The sequence below is a fragment of the Coregonus lavaretus genome (genome assembly GCF_964263955.1).
Source record: "Coregonus lavaretus genome assembly, chromosome: 29".
Taxonomy (NCBI): Eukaryota; Metazoa; Chordata; class Actinopteri; order Salmoniformes; family Salmonidae; genus Coregonus; species Coregonus lavaretus.
The window spans coordinates 8,604,452-8,631,545 of record NC_140016.1 but is presented as its reverse complement, the minus strand read 5'-3'; the positions used below and the strand labels follow the sequence as shown (position 1 = coordinate 8,631,545).

Genomic DNA, 27,094 nt, shown 5'->3' with positions numbered 1-27,094 from the left:
ATGACGACCCACGTGACCCTGGAGGATGCTCTGTCTAACGTGGATCTGTTGGAGGAGCTGCCCCTCCCTGACCAGCAGCCCTGCATCGAACCTCCGCCTTCATCCATCATGTACCAGGTACGCACACACATCTGACTTTTCAAATTCATTGCAAGAAAAACTAAACTGTCTTTATCTTTCTCTCTAGGCCAATTTCGATACCAACTTTGAGGACAGGAATGCGTTTGTGACGGGGATAGCTCGCTACATCGAGCAGGCTACTGTCCACTCTAGCATGGTGAGTAGGCAACAAGGAGGGATTGGTTTGGAATGGGGCCGAGGGAGAGGACTGAGGGAGCAGTTTGGAATTGGGCCTCTGTGCTTTGTGGACAGAAGCCTACTTTTGTTTTTCAATGGGAACAGTTAGGGAATGGTTCTCAGAACCCTAGCATCATCATTGTTCTCAACTCTTGGCTTGGCACACACACACACACACAGAGCCTTGTGTATTTGGTGTTTTAATGTCGTTTTCACTCTGAGGCTTTGGCCTGGTTAGCAGTTTGTGTTGACACACACACAAACACATACCCACCACATACAACACACACACACACACACACACACACACACACACACACACACACACACACACACACACTGAGGGATGAATCAGTCAGTCACTAAGCTAGACCTTCTTTTCCTGAATGGAATTAATGGGGAGTGTGATTTGACTGACAAAGAAGAGGAAACTGTCTTTTAAATAAACTTGATTTAAATCGGGAAGTTCCATTCAGTTTAAGCATCTGTTTTCCAATGGAAACCTGTGTTTCCTCTTTTGGTAAGATAGTCTATTTCACACTAGAGAATATTCACCGTAGTGAATGCATGTGTGAGGAGATATTACACAGCAGGCATTTTATCACACTATAACCATTCTATGTTGGAAACATACAGTGCATTCGGGAAGTATTCAGACCCCTTGACTTTTTCCACATTTTGTTACGTTACAGCCTTACTCTAAAATTGATTAAATTGTTTTTTTCCCCTCATCAATCTACACACAATACCCAATAATGACAAAGCAAAAACTGGTTTTTAGAAGTTTTTGCTAATTTATAAAAAAAAGTAATAAAATGAAATATTACATTTACGTAAGTATTCAGACCCTTTACTCAGTACTTTGTTGAAGCACCTTTGGCAGCGATTACACCCTTGAGTCTTCTTGGGTATGATGCTAGAAGCTTGGCACACCTGTATTTGGGGAGTTTCTCCCATTCTTCTCTGCAGATCCTCTCAAGCTCTGTCAGGTTGGATGGGGAGCATCGCTGCACAGCTATTTTCAGGTCTCTCCAGAGATGTTTGATCGGGTTGAAGTCCGGGCTCTGGCTGGGCCACTCAAGGACATTTAGAAACTTGTCCCGAAGCCACTCCTGAGTTGTCTTGGCTGTGTGCTTAGGGTCGTTGTCCTGTTGGAAGGTGAACCTTCGCCCCAGTCTGAGGTCCTGAGCGCTCTGGATTAGGTTTTCATCAAAGATCTCTCTGTACTTTGCTCTGTTCAACTTTCCCTCGATCCTGACTAGTCTCCCAGTCCCTGCCACTGAAAAACATCCCCACAGCCTGATGCTGCCACCAGCATACTTCACCGTAGGGATGGTGCCAGGTTTCCTCCAGACTTGACGCTTGGCATTCAGGCCAAAGAGTTCAGTCTTGGTTTCATCAGACCAGAGAATCTTGTTTCTCATGGTCTGAGAGTCCTTTAGGTGCCTTTTAGCAAACTCCAAGCGGGCTGTCGTGCCTTTTACTGAGGAGTGGCTTCCATCTGGCCACTCTACCATAAATGCCTGATTGGTGGAGTGCTGCAGAGATGGTTGTCCTTCTGGAAGGTTCTCCCATCTCCACAGAGGAACTCTGGAGCTCTGTCAGAGTGACCATCGGGTTCGTGGTCACCTCCCTGACCAAGGCCCTTCTCCCCCGATTGCTCAGTTTGGCCGGGCGGCGAGCTCTAGGAAGAGTCTTGGTGGTTCCAAACTTCTTCCATTTAAGAATGATGGAGGCCACTGTGTTCTTGGGGATCTTCACTTCCCCAGATCTCTGCCTCGACACAATCCTGTCTCGGAGCTCTACGGACAATTCCTTCGACCTCATGGCTTGGTTTTTGCTCTGACGTGCACTGCCAACAGTTTTTTTATCGTTATGGGCTATTGTGTGTAGATTGATGGAGATTTTTATTTATTTATTCCATTTTAGAATAAGGCTGTAACATAACAAAATATGGAAAAAGTCAAGGGGTCTGAATACTTTCCGAATGCACTGTACCTGTGAAGATTAATCAAGATAATACAGTATGCATCCATCATAGGATAGTCTGTGTTGTATGTGTATTGATTTATTTCACCTTTATTTTATCAGGGAGTCATACTGAGACCAAGGTCCCTTTACAGATGAGCCCTGAATTACAGAAAATACACACATCAATATAAATACAAAATACAAGCAGAAAGAAAAACACGTCATAAAAAACAAACACATTCATCAGTAATAAGGTCCTCAATAAGCTTTCTGAATTTGTTCCACAAATAAGGTGCAAGAAAAGTAAATCAGCTTTTAGCTGGAGATTGTCAACAAATAACTGCTGGCCTCACGGTAATTGAAATGTAATTAATATAGACACGTTTAGCATCTTCTGGCTTCCACGCATAGCCTACAAGCCACTGATGCAGACCTTTGGAACCTCTACAAGTCAAATAAATCCATGTAATATAGCCTACACCATCACAATAAATTTAGACCGGTCTAAAGAAACATGATATGAAGAAAATGTAGTCTATTTCAGAACAGAATAGTTCTGAGTTGTCCTTATGTTAGGCCCTGATCTGGCTATGCCATATGGCTGTGGGCTACACTACTTCATTTAGCAGACAAGATTTGCTTAGAATTCCGTGGCATTATTTTTTATATTTTATAGTATGAAGAATACAATTGAACAAAGCTTAATAAAATAGAAAGGATATTTTCTCCAAACGATTTCAAAGGAAGTGCACACATGCAGCTATTCTGTGTTGAGCGCTTAACAAAGAAACAGGTCCTCCTATATGCTTAATTTAGAGTTATTATGCAGCGTTAGTTGTGATACAAATGTTGGGCTTTATGTTTAGATTTTGAATACATTCTAAGGCTGCATGATGGGACTCTAATGATGATTTGAAGAAAGTTGCAAGCTGCACACACTTCATCAGTCTCATTCACAATTTGACAAGCACTTGATCATATTCTCACCAGGTCTCAAATTTCCCAGCGGCATCCCCCTTGTGTGGCCGTAATGCCCCCTAAAAAAAAACATGCCTTTTGCGCCCAAAGTGGCCTTTGTGCCCTGAACATAATAATTGTAATTCCCGGCTGTCGTGCTCCGAAGCACCTCGCACTCACATGGCTCTCTCAGAGCCAATGCCCGTCACGTGATCGGGTCCTTCTCACAGGCATTTCAGCTAAGAAGTAGGCTACAAGTGAATGAAAACAGACACATCTGGGGACGCAACTGCGCACGACCCTCTTATCGATTTCCGAGGTGCATATTGAAGATGTTAGAACCGTCTACGTTTAGCCTACCTTTCCTCAGCCAATAAGATGAGTAGGCCTAACGAACAGCAAAACCACTAGCCTATGTCAATCTACTATCCCCAATAGTACAAAAGTTGACCTATTCTATTGGTCAACTTGTCCTTCTGTGCAATAAATAAATATTCCAAACATACTCTGGGACAGTTGTGGGATGCGATAGATCCCAAATTTATACAACCACTCGCATAATTTTTTTTTTTAAAGAAATGAGACTGATGCAACAGATCAGCATGTTTAGCTTAAAATGTTGATAAACTATTAAGCTATTTCTTCACATTATAAGTGCAGCAATGCACACACGGTAGTAGGCTATAAGCGCGAATGTTCCAAAACACAATCAATTAGCGGGAAGACACTGTTCTTGAAAGTGATGGCAAATGTGATTATGCATGTAATGCTTTATTATGAAGGTGCATTTTTATGGTGAAAATTATCTTCCCCAAACTTGAAACACGCGCTGTGCATTTATGCTAGTTAGGCTCCACACCGGTTCTAAAGCGGATTAGTGTGCTTAATTTTAAGAAGTTATTTGGCCACTTTAGTGGTGATACAAACCTTATCAAAACATATAGGCCTATGGGCTAGGCTACATGAGGTGTGTGACTATGATTAGAAAAAGTCACACAAAAAAGGCATGCGCTTTTCCTTGCCTTACACAAGCTGAGCATCATTCACAAGTGATAGGCTAATATTATCACCCATCACACAATTCTTGATTTAATGTTGTCTTTACATATACTAAATAATATATGTGTGAAATTAGTTTTGATTTGGAATGGACCATTATAATGCACCTGTCTCAGAACAGGGGCATGGGGGATACACTTAAATAACGAATGGAGGATGCTTTTCCTGTGGTTAATTTTCATGCCAGCCAGGTAGGCTATACTCCTGTTGTAAAGAGAAGCACTGTGCTTAATATTAGGACAGTTGATGAATACATATAATGGGCCTAGAAGAGGATCCTCCTCTTTTTAGTAGAGGCCATCAAAACTCTGTTTTCTCATGCAATTGCATAGCTTATAGAAATGTTGTGCAACATGAGCTCATGGGCTCTCATTAAGTGTTTGATTAGATTTTCGATTACATTTGCTTTGATGTCAGAGTGAGGGACAATAGAGTGCTGGGTACCAGGCAGTTAGCAAGTTTGGTAGGCTGATCATCAGCATCATCAGAGCTTTGAGAAGCCTAATTTCCATGACTAAACGGTCACGTGGAATTTGACTGCCTTCATGACTCGTGACCGCCGGTGTGGCTGTAATACGGTCACCGCAACAGGCCTATCTAGGACCGATAGGAACGTCGACTGAATAATCTGCTTTCTACTATTTAGCGAGAGGCAGGACCTATAGAAGAAGCTGATTTTGATTCTCATCTTCTTAACTAACTAACTAACTATACAGTGGGGAGAACAAGTATTGGATACACTGACGATTTTGCAGGTTTTCTTACTTACAAAGCATGTAGAGGTCTGTAATTTTTATCATAGGTACACTTCAACTGTGAGAGACGGAATCTAAAACAAAAATCCAGAAAATCACATTGTATGATTTTTAAGTAATTAATTTGCATTTTATTGCATGACATAAGTATTTGATCACCTACCAACCAGTAAGAATTCCGGCTCTCACAGACCTGTTAGTTTTTCTTTAAGAAGCCCTCCTGTTCTCCACTCATTACCTGTATTAACTGCACCTGTTTGAAGTCGTTACCTGTATAAAAGACACCTGCCCACACACTCAATCAAACAGACTCCAACCTCTCCACAATGGCCAAGACCAGAGAGCTGTGTAAGGACATAAGGGATGAAATTGTAGACCTGCACAAGGCTGGGATGGGCTACAGGACCATAGGCAAGCAGCTTGGTGAGAAGGCAACAACTTTTGGTGCAATTATTAGAAAATGGATGATGAGTTCAAGATGACGGTCAATCACCCTCGGTCTGGGGCTCCATGCAAGATCTCACCTCGTGGGGCATCAATGATCATGAGGAAGGTGAGGGATTAGCCCAGAACTACACGGCAGGACCTGATCAATGACCTGAAGAGAGCTGGGACCACAGTCTCAATGAAAACCATTAGTAACACACTACGCCGTTATGGATGGGGCCATGTATCGCGAGATCTTGGCCAACAACCTCCTTCCCTCAGTAAGAGCATTGAAGATGGGTCGTGGCTGGGTCTTCCAGCATGACAATGACCCGAAACACACAGCCAGGGCAACTAAGGAGTGGCTCCGTAAGACGCATCTCAAGGTCCTGGAGTGGCCTAGATAGTCTCCAGACCTGAACCCAATAGAAAATCTTTGGAGGGAGCTGAAAGTCCGTATTGCCCAGCGACAGCCCCGAAACCTGACGGATCTGGAGAAGGTCTGTATGGAGGAGTGTGCCAAAATCCCTGCTGCAGTGTGTGCAAACCTGGTCAAGACCTACAGGAAACGTATGATCTCTGTAATTGCAAACAAAGGTTTCTGTACCAAATATTAAGTTCTGCTTTTCTGATGTATCAAATACTTATGTCATGCAATAAAATGCAAATTAATTACTTAAAAATCATACAATGTGATTTTCTGGATTTTGGTTTTAGATTCCGTCTCTCACAGTTCAAGTGTACCTATGATACAGACCTCTACATGCTTTGTAAGTAGGAAAACCTGCAAAATCGGCAGTGTATCAAATACTTGTTCTCCCCACTGTATATATGTATGTGTATGTATATATATATATATATATATATATATATATATGTATATATATATATATATATATATATATATATATATATATATATATATATATATATATATATATATATATATATATATATATATATATATATATATATATATATATATATATATATATATGCTTTTTAAAATAAAGCTTTTCATCTATCCAGATGCCCAGATATTTGTAAGCAGGAACACGATCAATATAGACACCATCCAAAGTACATATGCTTAAATCATCAGACTTATTTTGATGTGCTCTAGACCACAACATATACTTAGTTTTACCTGCATTCAATACTCATTTCATGTCAATAAAGTTGTTCTGTAATACAATGAAGGCAGACTGTAGTTCAGATAGAGCCTGGTCAACCGTGGGGGCAATGGCATACACAATAGTATCATCGGTATACAAGTGCAGGTTACAATTTTTTACAGACAAGTCAATATTATTAATGTAAACATTAAAAAGTACAGGACCCATAATCGACCCCTACAGGACACCTTTCGTAATATCCAGGAAACCTGATTTAACACCATCAGTAGATACAGTGGCTTGCGAAAGTATTCACCCCTCTTGGCATTTTTCCTATTTTGTAGCCTTACAGCCTGGAATTAAATTGATTTTTTGGGGGTTTGTGTCATTTGATTTTACACAACATGCCTAACACTTTGAAGATGCAAAATATTTTGTATTGTGAAACAAACAAGAAATAAGACAAAAAAACTGAACTTGAGCGTGCATAACTATTCACCCCCCCAAAGTCAATACTTTGTAGAGCCACCTTTTTTGCAGCAATTACAGCTGCAAGTCTCTTGGGGTATGTCTCTATAAGCTTGGCACATCTAGCCACTGGGATTTTTGTCCATTCTTCAAGGCAAAACTGCTCCAGCTCCTTCAAGTTGGATGGGTTCCACTGGTGTACAGCTATCTTTAAGTCATACCACATATTCTCAACTGGATTGAGGTCTGGGCTTTGACTAGGCCATTCCAAGACATTTCAATGTTTCCCCTTAAACCACTCGGGTGTTGCTTTAGCAGTATGCTTTGGGTCATTGTCCTGCTGGAAAGTGAACCTCCGTCCCAGTCTCAAATAACTGGAAGACTGAAACAGGTTTCCCTCAATAATTTCCCTGTATTTAGCGCCATTCATCATTCCTTCAATTCCGACCAGTTTCCCAGTCCCTGCCGATGAAAAACATCTCCACAGCATGATGCTGCCACCACCATGCTTCACTGTGGGGATGGTGTTCTCGGGGTGATGAGAGGTGTTGGGTTTGCGCCAGACATAGCATTTTCCTTGATGGCCAAAAAGCTCAATTTTAGTCTGATCTGACCAGAGTACCTTCTTCCATATGTTTGGGGAGTCTCCCACATGCCTTTTGGCAAACATCAAACGTGTTTGCTTATTTTTTTCTTTAAGCAATGGCTTTTTTCTGGCCATTCTTCCGTAAAGCCCAGCTCTGTGGAGTGTACGACTTAAAGTGGTCCTATGGACAGATACTCCAATCTCCACTGTGATGGAGCTTTGCAGCTCCTTCAGGGTTATCTTTGGTCTCTTTGTTGCCTCTGATTAATGCCCTCCTTGCCTGGTCTGTGAGTTTTGGTGGGCGGCCCTCTCTTGGCAGGTTTGCTGTGGTGCCATATTCTTTCAATTTTTTAATAATGGATTTAATGGTGCTCTGTTCAAAGTTGTGGATATTTTTTTATAACACAACCCTGATCTGTACTTCTCCGCAACTTTGTCCCTGACCTATTTGGAGAGCTCCTTGGTCTTCATGGTGCCACTTGCTTGGTGGTGCCCCTTGCTTAGTGGTGTTGCAGACTCTGGGGCCTTTCAGAAAAGGTGTATATATACTGAGATCATGTGACACTTAGATTGCACACAGGTGGACTTTATTTAACTAATTATGTGACTTCTGAAGGTAATTGGTTGCACCAGATCCTATTTAGGAGTTCATAGCAAAGGGGGTGAATACATATGCACGCACCACTTTTCCGTTATTTATTTTTAAAAATTTTTTGAAACAAGTTATTTTTTTCATTTCACTTCACCAATTTGGACTATTTTGTGTATGTCCATTACATGAAATCCAAATAAAAATCCATTTAAATTACAGGTTGTAATGCAACAAAATAGGAAAAACGCCAACGGGGATGAATACTTTTGCAAGGCACTGTACACATTGAGTTCTATCTGTCAAGTAATTTTTCAACCAGTTACATGTAGCCTGGTCTAGGCCAATTGAGGAAAGCCTCTGAATTAGTAGTGAGTGATAAGCAGTATCGAAAGCCTTTGACAGGTCAATGAAGAGGGCAGCACAATGTTACCTTTTATCCATACAGTTAAGCACATCATTTATAACTAGGCGTAAATATAACCCCTCTGTCTGTTCTCTCTCCCCAGAATGAGATGCTGGAGGAGGGCCATGAGTACGCTGTCATGCTCTACACCTGGAGAAGCTGCTCAAGAGCTATACCACAGGTATCTCTCTCTCTCTCTCTCTCTCTCTCTCTCTCTCTCTCTCTCTCTCTCTCTCTCTCTCTCTCTCTCTCTCTCTCTCTCTCTCTCTCTCTCTCTCTCTCTCTCTCTCTCTCTCTCTCTCTCTCTCTCTCTCTCTCTCTCTCTCTCTCTCTCTCTCTCTCTCTCTCTCTCAATTCAATTCAATTCAATTCGAAGGGCTTTATTGGCATGGGAAACATATGATTACATTGCCAAAGCAAGTGAAATAGATAATAAACAAAAGTGAAATAAACACTAAAAAATTAACAGTGAACATTACACTCAGAAAAGTTCCAAAAGAATAAAGACATTTCAAATGTCATATTATGTCTATATAGAGTGTTAAAGCGATGTGCAAATAGTTAAAGTACAAAAGGGAAAATAAATAAAAATAAATATGGATTGTATTTACAATGGTGTTTGTTCTTCACTGGTTACCCTTTTCTTGTCTCTGACTCAGTCTGTCTGTCTCTCTGTCTCTCTGTCTCTCTCGCTCTCTCTTTCTCCGTCTCGTTGCCTCTCTCTCTCTCTCTCTCTCTCTATCGCTGTCTCTCTCGCTCGGTCGCATGGACAAAAATCTAAAATATTATGATAAATTGCCTGAATTGATGCGATAACGTTGAATAGAACAATATGTTTATAACATTAATGTGCACCACAGTTTATAACATTAATGTGCACCACAGTTTGTAACATTAATGTGCACCACAGTTTGTAACATTAATGTGCACCACAGTTTATAACATTAATGTGCACCACAGTTTGTAACATTAATGTGCACCACAGTTTATAACATTAACGTGCACCACAGTTTATAACATTAACGTGCACCACAGTTTGTAACATTAATGTGCACCACAGTTTATAACATTAATGTGTACCACAGTTTATAACATTAATGTGTACCACAGTTTATAACATTAATGAGTACCACAGTTTATAACATTAATGTGCACCACAGTTTATAACATTAATGTGTACCACAGTTTATAACATTAATGTGCACCACAGTTTATAACATTAATGTGCACCACAGTTTGTAACATTAATGTGCACCACAGTTTATAACATTAACGTGCACCACAGTTTATAACATTAACGTGCACCACAGTTTGTAACATTAATGTGCACCACAGTTTATAACATTAATGTGTACCACAGTTTATAACATTAATGTGTACCACAGTTTATAACATTAATGAGTACCACAGTTTATAACATTAATGTGTACCACAGTTTATAACATTAATGTGCACCACAGTTTATAACATTAATGTGCACCACAGTTTGTAACATTAATGTGCACCACAGTTTATAACATTAATGTGTACCACAGTTTATAACATTAATGAGTACCACAGTTTATAGCATTAACGTGCAGTACAGTTTATAACATTAACGTGCACCACAGTTTATAACATTAACGTGCACCACAGTTTATAACATTAATGTGCACCACAGTTTATAACATTAACGTGCACCACAGTTTGTAACATTAATGTGCACCACAGTTTATAACATTAATGTGCACCACAGTTTATAACATTAATGTGTACCACAGTTTATAACATACTCCTGAGTGGCGCAGTGGTCTAAGGCACTGCATCGCAGTGCTAACTGTGCCACTAGAGATCCTGGTTCGAATCCAGGCTCTGTCGCAGCCGGCCGCGACCGGGAGACTCATGGGCGGCGCACAATTGGCCCAGCGTCGTCCAGGGTAGGGGAGGGAATGGCCGGCAGGGATGTAGCTCAGTTGATAGAGCATGGCGTTTGCAACGCCAGGGTTGTGGGTTCGATTCCCACGGGGGGCCAGTATAAAAAATATATATAGGTATTCACTAACTGTAAGTCGCTCTGGATAAGAGCGTCTGCTAAATGACTAAAATGTAAATGTAATGTAAATGTTTATAGCATTAACGTGCAGTACAGTTTAGAACATTAACGTGCACCACAGTTTATAACATTAACGTGCACCACAGTTTATAACATTAACGTGCACCACAGTTTATAACATTAATGTGCACCACAGTTTATAACATTAACGTGCACCACAGTTTATAACATTAACGTGCACCACAGTTTATAACATTAATGTGCACCACAGTTTATAACATTAACGTGCACCACAGTTTATAACATTAACGTGCACCACAGTTTATAACATTAACGTGCACCACAGTTTATAACATGAATGTGCACCACAGTTTATAACATTAATGTGCAGCACAGTTTTTTTTAATTCTCCTTTAAACATCTACTACTTGTATGATGGTTAAAGCCATCAATTGTCCCATTAACAATCACCCATATTAGAAAACGTATTTCATTTCAAACTTCACATTTCTCTAGTATAGGCTACTTATCATAACGATATCAGCAAAATGCCTGTGATAAGTGATCGTATGGTCGCTAATTTTCGGTTTATCGTCACAGCTCTAGTTAGGGGGATCTGATTCTAGATCTGTGATTCTGGCTAGGGACACTGATGTGGGTGAGCCCTGTGAGTTGTTCCAGTAAGCAGGCTGTGTGACGGCGCCCCCCTGTGTTCTCCAGGTGAAGTGTAACGAGCAGCCCAACAGGGTGGAGATCTATGAGAAGACTGTGGAGGTGCTGGAACCAGAGGTCACCAAGCTCATGAAGTTCATGTACTTCCAGGTGATAGACCATTGACTGATGGATGAATTAATGAATTAATCAAATGAATGAACAACCTAATGAATGTATCTTATTTGTATTGGAACTCTGTCAGTCAATCATATCCTTGTCCCTTGAATTAAATAATTAACGAATGAATGAACAAATAAATGAGTCCTATATATATCTGAGAACCTCTTCTCTCTCTGTCGTCTCCGTTTCCCCTGTCATCCCCTGCAGCGTAAGGCCATCGAGCGTTTCTGCGGGGAGGTGAAGCGTCTGTGCCACGCTGAGCGGAGGAAAGACTTTGTCTCTGAAGCCTACCTCCTCACCCTGGGCAAGTTCATCAACATGTTCGCTGTGCTCGATGAACTCAAGAACATGAAGTGCAGCGTCAAGAACGACCACTCTGCCTATAAAAGGTATGGAGGGAAGACAGACACAATATGGGGGTGCGTCTCAATAGCCTGCAGTGGCTTCCTCTCCCTATCACCTGCACTGATCCTGAAAACAAAGGATAGGGGAAAGCAGTGTAGTAGAGGCTAAGGGGAATTTGCTTTCACCTGTCTAGTTCCTTCACATCAGCTCAAATTAAGGAAAAGGGACAGAGTGAAGGGCCAATTTACCCCACTATTGAGATGCACCCAATTGACTCATGTAAAACGGAAGCTGTGAGGTATGGCTACAGAATTAGATCTGTGGTAATATTTGTGTCTGCAGGGCGGCTCAGTAAAACAGAAGCTGTGAGGTATGGCTACAGAATTAGATCTGTGGTAATATTTGTGTCTGCAGGGCGGCTCAGTTCCTGAGGAAGATGGCCGACCCTCAGTCCATCCAGGAGTCACAGAACCTCTCTATGTTCCTAGCCAATCACAACAGGATTACTCAGGTGTGTGTGTGTGTGTGTGTGTGTGTGTGTGTGTGTGTGTGTGTGTGTGTGTGGTGCAGTAACATTAATGGTGTGTATATTTCCCTCTGTAGTGTCTGCAGCAGCAGTTGGAGGTGATTCCTGGCTATGAGGAGTTGTTAGCAGACATCGTTAACATCAGTGTTGATTACTATGAGAATAAGATGTACCTGACGCCCAGCGAGAAACACATGCTGCTCAAGGTAAGAGCCTCGTCTAGCTCTGTCTTACCTGCCTTTCTCTAGATACCTGTCTCTGTCTGGATCTTAACTCCTTCTTTCTCTAGATACCTGTCTCTGTCTGGATCTTAACTCCTTCTTTCTCTAGATACCTGTCTCTGTCTGGATCTTAACTCCTTCTTTCTCTAGATACCTGTCTCTGTCTGGATCTTAACTCCTTCTTTCTCTAGATACCTGTCTCTGTCTGGATCTTAACTCCTTCTTTCTCTAGATACCTGTCTCTGTCTGGATCTTAACTCCTTCTTTCTCTAGATACCTGTCTCTGTCTGGATCTTAACTCCTTCTTTCTCTAGATACCTGTCTCTGTCTGGAACTTAAAATGCTAATAGCCTCCTTACTCCTGCTAACCAGTCCTCAACTGTAGCTTCCAGTAGTGTTCAGAATATCTAGAGTTATTTCTGAATGTCCATCAAATATTATTGATCCGTCTTTGTGTAATATCACCCTGTGTGTGTGTGTGTGTGTGTCAGGTGATGGGTTTTGGTCTCTATCTGATGGACGGTAACGTCAGTAACATCTACAAACTAGATGCCAAGAAGAGGATCAACCTGGGAAAGATCGACAAGTTCTTCAAGGTCGGTGTGTGTGTGTGTGTGTGTGTGTGTGTGTGTGTGTGTGTGTGTGTGTGTGTGTGTGTGTGTGTGTGCTCCACACCAAAACAGCCATCTAACCCTGTCTATACTTTCACACCAATATGATATTCTTCGATCACACTCCTATCCTGACTGAAGCCCTTTCTCTGTGTGTGTGTCTTGTTTGATGCCTTCAGCTCCAGGTGGTGCCTCTGTTTGGAGACATGCAGATAGAACTGTCGCGCTACATAGAGACCAGCGCTCACTACGAGGAGAACAAGTCTAAGTAAGAACATCATCCATCTTTAAACTCACAAACTCTGAAAACTCATAAACTCAGACCTCTAACAAGTCCTGAACCCCAGCCCCTAACCCACTGGTGTCAAACTCAACCCCAGGCCCTAACCCACTGGTGTCAATCTCAACCCCAGCCCCTAACCCACAGGTGTCAAACTCAACCCCAGGCCCTAACCCACAGGTGTCAAACTCAACCCCAGCCCCTAACCCATGGGTGTCAAACTCAACCCCAGCCCCTAACCCACAGGTGTCAAACTCAACCCCAGCCCCTAACCCACAGGTGTCAAACTCAACCCCAGCTCCTAACCCACAGGTGTCAAACTCAACCCCAGCCCCTAACCCACAGGTGTCAAACTCAACCCCAGCCCCTAACCCACAGGTGTCAAACTCATTCCATGGCGGGCTGAGTGTCTGCGGGTTTTCACTCCTCCCTTGTACTTGATTGATGAATTAAGGAACTCCCCTCACCTGGTTGTCTAGGTCTTAATTGGTTAGTTAGGAACTCCCCTCACCTGGTTGTCTAGGTCTTAATTGGTTAGTTAGGAACTCCCCTCTCCTGGTTGTCTAGGTCTTAATTGGTTAGTTAGGAACTCCCCTCACCTGGTTGTCTAGGTCTTAATTGGTTAGTTAGGAACTCCCCTCTCCTGGTTGTCTAGGTCTTAATTGGTTAGTTAGGAACTCCCCTCTCCTGGTTGTCTAGGACACATATTGAAAATAAAGAACAAAAAGCGGCATACATTTCGGCCTCCATGGAAGGAGTTTGACACCCCTCCCCTAACCCCTGACTCTCCTACAGGTGGACGTGTACCCAGAGCTCCATCTCTCCCCAGTACAACCTGTGTGAGCAGATGGTTCAGATTCGTGATGACCACATCCGGTTCATCTCTGAGCTGGCTCGCTACAGTAACAGTGAGGTAGTGACCGGGTCAGGCTTGGACAGTCAGAAGTCAGACGAGGAGTACAGGGAACTGTTTGACCTGGCACTCAGAGGGTTACAGCTGCTGTCCAAGTGGAGCACACACGTCATGGAAGTGGTGAGTAGGGAAACGGTGTGTGTGTGTGTGTGTGTGTGTGTGTGTGTGTGTGTGTGTGTGCATGCGCGCGCACGGTTTATGTCATAGAAGGGGTAGTGTGTAGTCCGTGCTTGGTCCCATACATATTTAATAAAAATAATTTTAATTAATGAAGTAATTCTATATCTATCTGGTCCTGTGATTTTCAGTTTCCTCTGACACCATATTCTCTCCCTCAGTACTCTTGGAAGTTGGTTCACCCGACAGATAAGTTCTGTAACAAGGACTGTCCCGGCACAGCGGAGGAGTATGAGAGAGCTACACGTTACAACTACACGTCAGAGGAGAAGTTTGCCCTGGTCGAGGTCATCGCCATGATCAAGGGGCTGCAGGTCAGAAACACTGTACCTACAGAGAGCTTTGTCATGATATCGTTGGGAAGCTTACAGAATAGTAATATAGCAGCATTTCACCACCGTGGGTCTTGGTCGAAATGTGGCTACTTTGGTGTTGATGATGATGATGATGATGATTATATGTGTTGTAGGTGTTGATGGGCCGTATGGAGAGTGTATTCAACCAGGCTATAAGGAACACCATCTATGCAGCCCTGCAGGACTTTGCCCAGATGACCCTCAGAGAGCCTCTACGTCAGGCCGTACGCAAGAAGAAGAACGTTCTCATCAGGTACCAAACTGCCTGCACTCATTCTTGTTCAACTATTAACATATTTCGGGCAAGAGAACCTCCTAAGAGGTACTGTAGTCCCCTCAAAGGCTCATGTGTGCATACGGCACAATTCTCACTGTTTGCTCCAGAAGAACCATGGACCTTCAATAGTTAGCTAGGTAGCTTCCTAAATGGCACCCTATCCCTTTGGGCCCTGGTCAAAAGTAGTGCACTATATAGGGAATAGGGTGCCATTTGGGACGCACAGATAGTCATTCCCTATAATGCTGATTCTCTGATAACCCTCTGTCTCTCTCTAGTGTCCTGCAGGCCATCCGTAAGACCATCTGTGACTGGGAGGGGGCTCGGGAGCCTCCCAATGACCCCTGTCTCAGGGGGGAGAAGGACCCCAAGGGAGGGTTCGACATCAAGGTGCCCCGCCGAGCTGTGGGACCCTCGAGCACACAGGTAAACCAGGGGAGAGAGGGAGGGGTGAGGGGAGAGAGGGGTATCAGAGGGGATGGAAGAGACTGATGTTGCTCAGGGATAGAGGCAGGCTGTAGGGACATGATCAAGTACAGGGACTTTGTAGGGGAATGGAAAGAATATGAAGTGTTATTTAGACTTTTCTCTCTCTCTCTCCCTCCCTCTCTAGCTGTACATGGTTCGTACCATGCTGGAGTCGTTGATAGCCGATAAGAGTGGTTCTAAGAAGACTCTACGCAGCAGTCTGGACGGACCCATAGTACTGGCTATAGAAGACTTCCACAAACACTCCTTCTTCTTCACACACCTGCTCAACTTCAGCGGTATTTACAAACACACACACACACACACACACACACACAGACACACACACACACACAGGGTCATGCTTTCTTACACTACCATCCTCAATCATCTGATCACCATCAGTCATCATCCTTCACCTCACCTCCTGTAATAATATCATGTAAATCACCTCCTGTCATGATATCATGTTATTCACCTCCTGTCATGATATCATGTAAATCACCTCCTGTCATGATATCATGTTATTCACCTCCTGTCATGATATCATGTTATTCACCTCCTGTCATGATATCATGTTATTCACCTCCTGTCATGATATCATGTTATTCACCTCCTGTCATGATATCATGTTATTCACCTCCTGTCATGATATCATGTTATTCACCTCCTGTCATGATATCATGTTATTTACCTCCTGTCATGATATCATGTTGTTCACCTCCTGTCATGATATCATGTTGTTCACCTCCTGTCATGATATCATGTTATTCACCTCCTGTCATGATATCATGTTGTTCACCTCCTGTCATGATATCATGTTGTTCACCTCCTGTCATGATATCATGTTATTCACCTCCTGTCATAATATCATGTTATTCACCTCCTGTTATGCACCTCCTGTCGTAATATCATGTTATTCACCTCCCGTCCTGTAGAGGTGCTGCAGCACTGCTGTGACCTGTCTCAGCTGTGGTTGAGAGTTCTTCCTCTAATAATATTATAGTAGAGTACCACAGTTACCACAGTTTATTGTGGTACTCTTATAATAGAGTACCACAGTAAATTGGCTAAATTTCTTTAAATGGACAATTCTGTGAACTTGACACAATAGCTGTTAGCAAAGGTGTCAGCTAGAGATGACTTTCAGGGATTTGTAGTTTTGCATGATGTCCTCTTTGATTCTAATTAGCATTTTTGAATCTGAGAGTAAATAGAGCCGAATATATTGACAAAAGTCACCTTGTCCAAGAGAGATTTACATGGTTATTGATTGGAACCATTTCACTGTTTGACTGCTAGGTTTTATGGGTATTATGACACCTCCACTGTGGAGCGCTATAAAAATATATTGTAATTTCCACTCCCATCCTGTAGAGGCACTGCAGCACTGCTGTGACCTGTCTCAGCTGTGGTTGAGAGTTCTTCCTCTAATAATAATATAATGTTATTCCCCTCCCATCCTGTAGAGGTGCTGCAGTACTATTGTGTCCTGTCTCAGCTGTGGTTCAGAAAGTTATTCCGCTAATAATATATAATGTCATGTTATTCCCCTCCTGTCCTCCAGAGGCACTGCAGCACTGCTGTGACCTGTCTCAGCTGTGGTTCAGAGAGTTCTTCCTGGAGCTGACCATGGGTCGCAGGATCCAGTTCCCAATCGAGATGTCCATGCCCTGGATCCTCACAGACCACATACTGGAGACCAAGGAGCCATCCATGATGGAGTAAGACTCTGTTTAGACCACTGTGTGTCTGTGCGTGTGTGTGGGTGAGGGAGAGGGAAAGAGAGGAGGAGAGGGAGACGGAAAGCGACGGACAGATAGTGTTTGTTTGTCTCTCTGTTGTCATTGTGTCCATACTGAGTCTGTCTGTGTTTAATGTGCCTGCTGATGCAGTCCTGCCTGTTTCTCCCAGGTATGTGTTGTACCCTCTGGACCTCTACAATGACAGTGGCTACTACGCTCTGACCAAGTTCAAGAAACAGTTCCTCTACGATGAGATAGAGGCTGAGGTAAACTAGCACGAAACAAAGATGGCTGCCTCAGAAATCAAGTAATGACAAGTCATTTATCACCGATCCCCACAAGAGTAGTGAGTTACTTATGCTGTTTTTCCTACAGGTGAACCTGTGCTTCGATCAGTTTGTCTACAAGCTGGCTGACCAGATATTTGCCTACTACAAAGCCATGTCTGGAAGGTGAGAGACGGATGGAGACACCATAGAAAACAGATACAAGACTGAATCATGTTGATGGGGCGGAATTAAATCAAGCTGTGAATTATGTTGTTGTTTGTGTTTTGCTCCACAGTGTCCTCCTGGACAAGCGTTTCAGGGCAGAGTGTAAAAACTATGGTGTGATCATCCCCTACCCCCCCTCCAACCGTTATGAGACCCTGCTCAAACAGAGACACGTACAGGTAGGTCTGTTAAACACCGCTAGGGTGACCACATGTCCCTGATTATGCGGGACAGTCCCGCTTTTTGTCCCGAGTCCTGCATCCAAGCAATCATATCCCACATTTTATCAACAAATTAAAACACCACAAATGTACAATAAAAGGTCGATTTGTCCCGTATTTCAGTCAGACTTCCTATTAATTTGATGAGAATTGACATTCCAACCTGTCTCTTTTGCAGTCACGTTGCGCTTATGACAAGATATTATATCATAAGGATGTGGTGGTGATGTTAAACACTTCTCCAATCGTTGATGATATCTGATATTCTGCGCAGCGCAAGAAGAGACGCAGGCCAATGTCATTGTCAACCAATCACATTTTTCAAATCCTTTCGGGCTAAATTCCAGCTGAACTTGGAGAGGACAATTTACTACTTACAAAAGCGTGCGTCTAATGAAGAGCTACAAAAGTAAGTAAACAGCCGTATTAGACTGAAAGATATAAGGTCATTTCCTCAAACTTGTGAGGCTCTCCATGCTTATTAGTTGCGCTTCAATTAGCTCGCTTGGTGCAGCAGGAGGGAGATTTTTGTTTGTGTGTGTGGGGGAAATTATTCATGGGTTGGCAACACTGTCCCACGAATGGCCCGAAAAATCATCCCGTTGTCCTGCATTTGGGTATTTTAAATGTGGTCGCCCTAGCCCTGTCATACACCCCCCCCCCCCTCCCCTCCCTTGTCATACACCCCCTCTCTCTCACTCTCTCATCCTGTCCTCTCTCCAGCTCCTGGGTCGCTCCATCGATCTGAACCGTCTGATCACCCAGAGGATCTCAGCAGCCATGTACAAGTCTCTGGACCAGGCCATCAGCCGCTTTGAGAGTGAAGACCTCACCTCCATAGTGGTGAGAACACCAGGGCAGGGGCATACTGTATACTGTAGTCTCAACCTTCCAACACACACACACACACAACCAACCCTCCTTCACACTTCCAGCCCTGGGTCAAATGTACTCTCTCAGATAGCATACTGTCAGTCACATATTACACACCAGGCTCACTCTCATGGGTCCTGTCCTGTCCAATGGTCCACTGGCCACAATATATTACCAGCTTTTATTATTTTTCATGATCTCTCTCTATCTCTGTCTCTGTCTCTGTCTCTGTCTCTGTCTCTCTCTCTCTGTCTCTCTCTCTCTGTCTCTCTCTCTCTCTCTCTCTCTCTCTCTCTCTCTCTCTCTCTCTCTCTCTCTCTCTCTCTCTCTCTCTCTGTCTCTGTCTCTGTCTCTGTCTCTCCCTCTCTCACCATTCCCCCCATCAGGAGTTGGAGTGGCTGATGGACATCAACAGACTGACTCATCGTCTGCTCTCGAAGCACATGACCCTGGACAGCTTCGACGCCATGTTCCGCGAGGCCAACCACAATGTGTCCGCCCCCTACGGACGCATCACGCTCCATGTCTTCTGGGAACTCAACTTTGACTTCCTCCCCAACTACTGCTACAACGGCTCCACCAACCGGTCAGTGGGAGGGGGGAGGAGGCATTTTTGGTAGTCTTGGACATGTTCTCACAAGCTTACGGTTCTACCAAAACATCGCTCAGGTTCAGCGGTTGGTTATCTATATTCCATTTAGTCATTACCTAAGTGGACTCCTGCTCATGACCCCTGACCTCTAGCTCATTCCCTGTGTCCTCAGCTTCGTGCGGACTGCCATCCCCTTTACCCAGGAGCCTCAGCGAGACAAGCCGGCCAACGTGCAGCCGTACTACCTGTATGGGTCTAAGGTATGTACTGTATATACTGTCTGCTATTTGGATTCAACTATATAAATGATAAAGATTTGTGCCTATTTTCAGAGCACTTTTGAGAGCATGTTTCTGATATCGTTTTCTTTCTCACTCACTCACTCCCTCTATCTTTCTCCCCCTCTCTTCCTCACTCACTCCCTCTCTCTTTCTCTCTCAATCCCTGTATCTCTCTCCAGCCTCTGAACATTGCCTACTCACACATCTATAGCTCCTACAGGAACTTTGTAGGTCCGCCCCACTTCAAGACCATCTGCCGTCTCCTTGGTTACCAGGGCATCGCCGTGGTGATGGAGGAACTGCTCAAGATAGTCAAGAGCCTGGTATTATGGGCTATTTGTCTCTTTTACTATTGTCTGAATGTACTCAAACATAGCAGCCTCTGTTAAAAACAGTATATCCAATCGCCTCTTCTCTCCTCTTTTTACCCTCTCTCCCTCTCCCTCTCCCCTCTCCCCTCTCCCTCTGATACTTCCTTTCCCTCTTATCTTCCCTACCTAGTTGCAGGGCACTATCCTGCAGTATGTGAAGACTCTGATCGAGGTAATGCCCAAGATCTGTCGCCTGCCGCGCCACGAGTACGGATCCCCAGGTCGGTTGATGGTAGCGGAGGCAGTTCAGTGAACCCACAGCAAATGTCTAGGCTTTATCTCAGAGGGCTAACACAGGCATGACTCATACAGACAACCCAGGTTCGAAACCCGGTCGGTCCCATACAATAACACTTCCTGTTGTTGTCCCATCAGATGACAGTCCTCTGACAGATCAGATGAGATATGCTGGATTAGCATGTCTTTCTATGAGCAGGGATTATAGGCTAGGTAGATTAGTGGTGTTCTGTACCGTAACAGGGTGTACTGGACTTCCTGTATGCCTGATATCTGTCAGCACTTCCCGATCCTCCTAGAACTATAGCACATGCTTCAGCTGCTGCACAAGACAGACAGACAGACAGACAGGATGGGGGTCATAGAGAGCTCAGTGACGGAACATACACTACCGGTCAAAGGTTTTAGAACACCTACTCATTCAAGAGTTTTTCTTTATTTTTTACTATTTTCTACATTGTAGAATAATAGTGAAGACATCAAAACTATGAAATAACACATATGGAATCATGTAGTAACCAATAAAGTGTTAAACAAATCAACATATATTTTATATTTGAGATTCTTCAAATAGCTACCCTTTGCCTTGATGACAGCTTTGCACACTCTTGGCATTCTCTCAACCAGCTTCATGAGGCAGTCACCTGGAATGCATTTCAATTAACAGGTGTGCCTTCTTAAAAGTTAATGTTTGGAATTTCTTTCCTTCTTAATGTGTTTGAGCCAATCACGTGTTGTGACAAGGTAGGGGGGGTATACAGAAGATAACCCTATTTGGTAAAAGACCAAGTCCATATTATGTCAAGAACAGCTCAAATAAGCAAAGAGAAACGACAGTCCATCATTACTTTAAGACATGAAGGTCAGTCAATACGGAACATTTCAAGAACTTTGAAAGTTTCTTCAAGTGCAGTCGCAAAAACCATCAAGCGTTATGATGAAACTGGTTCTCATGAGGACCGCCACAGGAATGGAAGACCCAGAGTTACCTCTGCTGCAGAGGATAAGTTCATTAGAGTTAACTGCACCTCAGAAATTGCAGCCCAAATAAATGCTTCACAGAGTTCAAGTAACAGACATATCTCAACATCAACTGTTCAGAGGAGACTGTGTGAATCAGGCCTTCATGGTCGAATTGCTGCAAAGAAACCACTACTAAAGGACACCAATAAGAAGAAGAGACTTGCTTAGGCCAAGAAACACGAGCAATGGACATTAGACAGGTGGTAATTTGTCCTTTGGTCTGGAGTGCAAATTGGAGATTTTTGGTTCCAACCGCTGTGTCTTTGTGAGAGAGACGCGGTGTGGGTGAACGGATGATCTCCGCATGTGTAGTTCCCACCGTAAAGCATGGAGGAGGAGGAGCTATGGTGTGGGGGTGCTTTGCTGGAGACACTGTCTGTGATTTATTTAGAATTCAAGGCACACTTAACCAGCATGGCTACCACATCATTCTGCAGCGATACGCCATCCCATCTGGTTTGGGCTTAGTGGGACTATCATTTGTTATTCAGCAGGACAATGACCCAAAACACACCTCCCAGGCTGTGTAAGGGCGAATTTACCAAGAAGGAGAGTGATGGAGTGCTGCATTAGATGACCTGGCCTCCACAATCCCCCGACCTCAACCAAATTGAGATGGTTTGGGATGAGTCGGACCGAAGAGTGAAGGAAAAGCAGCCAACAAGTGCTCAGCATATGTGGGAACTCCTTCAAGACTGTTGGAAAAGTATTCCAGGTGAAGCTGGTTGAGAGAATGCTGAGAGTGTGCAAAGCTGTCATCAAGGCAAAGGGTGGCTATTTGAAGAATCTCAAATCTCAAATATATTTTGATTTGTTTAACACTTTTTGGGTTACTACATGATTCCATATGTGTTATTTCATAGTTTAGATGTCTTCACTATTATTCTACAATGTAGAAAATAGTAAAAATAAAGAAAAACCCTTGAATGAGTAGGTGTTCTAAAACTTTTGACCAGTAGTGTACATCGTCATAATCACCATGACGCAGTCCATAATCCTACTATACCTGCATGTTCAGGGATCCCATCATGATACTGATGTTTGTTTATCAGTCAAGAACAGTCACTTTCATAGTTTTTAACTCCATGTGATCGGATCTGGATCTGTTGTTTTAACATTCAACTATTTTAACTTTGAAGATGTAACTTTTAATGTGTTCTGGCCGTAATAGCCATGTGCTCTTAAATCTCCACTGGACACAGCCAGAAGAAAACTGGCCACACCTCAGAGCCTGGTTCCTCTCTAGGTTTCTTCCTAGGTTCCTGCCTTCTAGGGAGTTTTTCCTAACCACTGTGCTTCTGCATCTGCATTGCTTGTTCTTTGGGGTTTTAGGCTGGGTTTCTGTAAAACTGCTGATGTACAAACGGCTTTATAAAATATGTTTGATTGATTGATTCTCCTTCCCTGCCAGGTATCCTGGAGTTCTTCCACCACCAGCTGAAGGACATTATAGAGTACGCTGAGCTGAAGACTGATGTCTTCCAGAGTCTCAGGGAGGTGGGGAACGCCATCCTCTTCTGTCTGCTCATCGAACAAGCTCTGGTGGGTCCCTCCTTCTCTTCTCCTCTTTCACTTCTATTCCTTCCTCTCCTCTGTTCTGTCCTTCCCTCCTTCCCCCATCCTCTTCTGTCTGCTCATCGAACAAGCTCTGGTGAGTCCCTCCTTCTCTTTCAACTCTATCCTTTTCTCTCCTCTGTTCTGTCCTCCCCTCCTTCCCCCATCCTCTTCTGCTTTACCTGTATCCCTTCTTTTCTCTTTCTCCTTTCGTCTTCCCTTCTCTCCTCTCCCCCTCTCCTACTCTCCATCACCTCTCTCCTCTTTTCCTCCCATTCCCGCTTTCTCTTCTCCTCTCTCTCTCTCTCTCTCTCTCTCTCTCTCTCTCTCAGGGTCACCTTTGCATTCTCAGAAAGAGGGACTGCTACTTGTCAAACGATTTGTCCTCCTTTGGCTTTCTGTCTGTTTTAATATATCTGTCTCAATAAAGTTTCACCCTCCAGAAATGTTGATATTGACTGTATCTGAATTGCAACTCTATTCTTTATTACACGCTGGCAAACTACCACAGGTGGTAAGAATCTAGGTCTTGTCTTTGGTAACAAACACACAACCTGACTGATCTCTCCATCTCTCTCTCTCTCTCTCTGTTTGGGCTGTCACACACCCTGACTGATCTCTCCATCTCTCTCTCTCTCTCTGTTTGTTTGGGCTGCCGTGTTTCTCTGTTTTTCTATTCAATATCTTACTTTGACACCCAAAGTTTTACCTCCGGAGGACAATGAAAGCCAAGGATTGAGACTAAAAAATGTTTTAAGAAAATAAAGAACATCCAAGATTACAATCATTATTCTATAATTGGAAATACCATAATTGGAAATAAATGGATAATAAAAAGGGACTATTGTAAAATATCTCTCCATGTCCTTGGCTCCCATGGAAGAGGTGACCTGTGTGTTTCTGGGTGGCTGTCTGTAAAGTATGTGCTCAACTTCTGCCTCCATACTCTCTGCCAACACTGGGTTCTCTCTCAATGCCTGACTGTCACTCTTTACACCCTCATACCCTCTGGTCTGTCTGTCTCACTCTCTGCCTCGGTGTGTGTATAGTGTGTGTTTGTACTGGCTGATCATTGCGTGCATATCATTCTGTCTTCCATAGTGTTTTAGGCGAGGTTTCCTGATCTGGATCTCTTGTCGTTTGCTGGTTTTCTTTGTTCTATTTGTTCTAACACCACTCATTTAACCATGAGTTTAGTTCCAGACTTATTCCAGTCATTTCTAGTGGTTAGCCAGACCTGAGTGACAGTAGCCTGTAGTGTGACTGGGGGGGATGTGACCAGAGGTTAGGTCAGACCCATGACACGTCAGACCAGTGTCCTCCTGTACTTAGTGGCGCATCCTCCTGTACTTAGTGGCGTGTCCTCCTGTACTTAGTGGCGCGTCCTCCTGTACTTAGTGGCGCGTCCTCCTGTACTTAGTGGCACAGCCTCCTGTACTTAGTGGCAGATCCTCCTGTACTTAGTGGCACAGCCTCCTGTACTTAGTGGCACAGCCTCCTGTACTTAGTGGCACAGCCTCCTGTACTTAGTGGCACAGCCTCCTGTACTTAGTGGCAGATCCTCCTGTACTTAGTGGCAGATCCTCCTGTACTTAGTGGCAGATCCCCCTGTACTTAGTGGCAGATCCCCCTGTACTTAGTGGCAGATCCCCCTTTACTTAGTGGCACAGCCTCCTGTACTTAGTGGCAGATCCTCCTGAACTTAGTGGCACATCCTCCTGTACTTAGTGGCACATCCTTCGGTACATAGTGGCACATCCTCCTGTACTTAGTGGCACATCCCCCTGTACTTAGTGGCACATCCCCCTGTACTTAGTGGCACATCCTCCTGTACTTAGTGGCACAGCCTCCGTCACCACTAACCACCCCATGTAGTGTAGATGTGTACAGGAGAGATTATGGCTGTTGTTCAATATCACCTCTCTCTCCTTCTGTCTGTTTGTGTGTGTGAACCACAGTCCCAGGAGGAGGTGTGTGACCTGCTTCATGCAGCCCCCTTCCAGAACATCCTCCCTAGGGTCTACATCAAAGGTATGTGATCCAGGTCCAGGTGTGTGGATCCAAATGGAGATCAAGGTGGATGGGTGGAATAAGGCAGTCAATATTGTAATGCATATCTGACTGATGTGGTTGGTGTAGTAACGTGTGTGTGTGTGTGTGTGTGTGTGTGTGTGTGTGTGTGTGTGTGTGTGTGTGTAGAGGGGGAGCGTCTGGAAGTCAGGATGAAGAGGCTGGAGGCTAAATATGCTCCTCTCCACCTGGTGCCCCTCATCGAGAGGCTGGGGACCCCTCAGGTGAGCTCTACCTGCTTGTAATCATCATCATCCAAACCTTATCACCTGGCTCTCTGTCCTGACCCACAGCCATTAGACAGTTTCGGCAATCTTGGTTTAAAATGTAGAATTTGAAAGGGCAGCCATATTGGCACCAAAGTTCCAAAACAATTAAACTTTCCCTATTTTATCTGCTCCTCCTTACTCCATGTTTCGTTTCGTTTCTTTCTTTCTTTCTTTCTTTCTTTCTTTCTTTCTTTCTTTCTTTCTTTCTTTCTTTCTTTCTTTCTTTCTTTCTTTCTTTCTTTCTTTCTTTCTTTCTTTCTTTCTTTCTTTCTTTCTTTCTTTCTTTCTTTCTTTCTTTCTTTCTTTCTTTCTTTCTTTCTTTCTTTCTTTCTTATGTGTCCGTTCCTCCTCTTTTTCAGCAAATAGCCATAGCCCGTGAGGGGGATCTCTTGACCAAGGAGCGTCTTTGCTGTGGCCTGTCCATGTTCGAGGTGATCCTCACAAGGATCCGTAGTTTCCTGCAGGACGCCGTGTGGCGAGGCCCGCCCCCCACCAACGGCGTGATGCACGTTGATGAGTGTATGGAGTTCCACCGCCTCTGGAGCGCCATGCAGTTTGTTTACTGCATCCCCGTCGGCACTCACGAGTTCACCGCAGAGTGAGTTACTGTAGGGGGCATGGCAGCGTACTCACACAGTAAGGAGGGAGTTACTGTAGGGGGCATGGCAGCATACTCACACAGTAAGGAGGGAGTTACTGTAGGGGGCATGGCAGCGTACTCACACAGTAAGGAGGGAGTTACTGTAGGGGGCATGGCAGCATACTCACACAGTAAGGAGGGAGTTACTGTAGGGGGCATAGCAGCATACTCACACAGTAAGGAGGGAGTTACTGTAGGGGGCATGGCAGCGTACTCACACAGTAAGGAGGGAGTTACTGTAGGGGGCATGGCAGCATACTCACACAGTAAGGAGGGAGTTACTGTAGTCCTCTCAGGGCACCAAAGAGTATAGTGCAGATATACATTTAGTAGATAAACCAATCACTATTCAATCAATCAAGCTTGATTTATAAAGCGTTTTCTACAAATACAAAGTACTTACTAAGTACAAAGTTAGTAACCGTAACCCGTCCCTGTGCGTGTCCTCTGCAGGCAGTGTTTTGGTGACGGGCTGAACTGGGCAGGCTGTTCCATCATCGTGCTGTTGGGTCAGCAGCGCCGCTTCGACCTGTTTGACTTCTGCTACCACCTGCTCAAGGTGCAGAGGCAGGACGGCAAGGACGAGATCATCAAGAACGTGGTGGGTACACACCGTCGCTATGCTCAGATCTACACAGTTTTAACCAGCATGCTAACACAGAAGTAAGATGACAGAAGGGATTAAGGGATATGTCAACTGCCGTGCGATTTTATTTATTTGTTATATGAGGAGAGGAAGCTCACCATCTTTATGGTGGCAAGTCCTTGGCAACCACAATCCAGGTCTGTGGTTTAATTCTATCATTGGATTCAAACCCTCTCTCTCACTCTCTGTCGGTCTGTCTCTCTCTCTCTCTCTGTCTCTCTCTCTCTCTGTCTCTCTACAGCCCCTGAAGAAGATGGCTGATCGCATCAGGAAGTACCAGATCCTGAACAACGAGATCTTTGCCATCCTCAACAAGTACATGAAAGCTGTGGAGAGTGATAGTTCCACCGTGGAGCATGTCCGCTGCTTCCAGCCACCTATACACCAGTCCCTGGCCACAACATGCTGA

At 43.9% G+C, this 27,094-nt stretch overlaps 1 protein-coding gene across 7 annotated transcripts; it reads left to right on the top strand.

Annotated features, from left to right (window-relative positions):
• On the top strand, positions 1-27,094 carry LOC311104897 (cytoplasmic FMR1-interacting protein 2; the record flags this gene model as incomplete). 7 transcript variants are annotated; one of them, XM_084146866.1, is made up of 29 exons in its annotated part: positions 1-117; positions 188-277; positions 8,733-8,810; positions 11,382-11,483; positions 11,703-11,884; positions 12,255-12,351; positions 12,444-12,572; positions 13,079-13,183; positions 13,384-13,466; positions 14,274-14,532; positions 14,700-14,882; positions 15,038-15,177; positions 15,480-15,627; positions 15,815-15,968; positions 17,237-17,393; positions 17,584-17,680; positions 17,790-17,866; positions 17,979-18,087; positions 18,853-18,972; positions 19,389-19,588; positions 19,767-19,854; positions 20,055-20,198; positions 20,377-20,467; positions 22,918-23,048; positions 25,019-25,091; positions 25,260-25,354; positions 25,759-25,997; positions 26,493-26,640; positions 26,927-27,094. In XM_084146866.1, 29 exons carry the CDS (start codon positions 1-3, stop codon positions 27,092-27,094), a joined length of 3,804 nt encoding a protein of 1,267 aa, XP_084002992.1. The 7 variants fall into 7 exon arrangements, with proteins under 7 accessions (XP_084002992.1, XP_084002994.1, XP_084002993.1 ...); XM_084146868.1 differs by having other exon boundaries at positions 13,378-13,466; positions 14,274-14,511; positions 14,730-14,882; XM_084146867.1 differs by having other exon boundaries at positions 13,079-13,189; positions 13,378-13,466; positions 14,274-14,511; positions 14,730-14,882.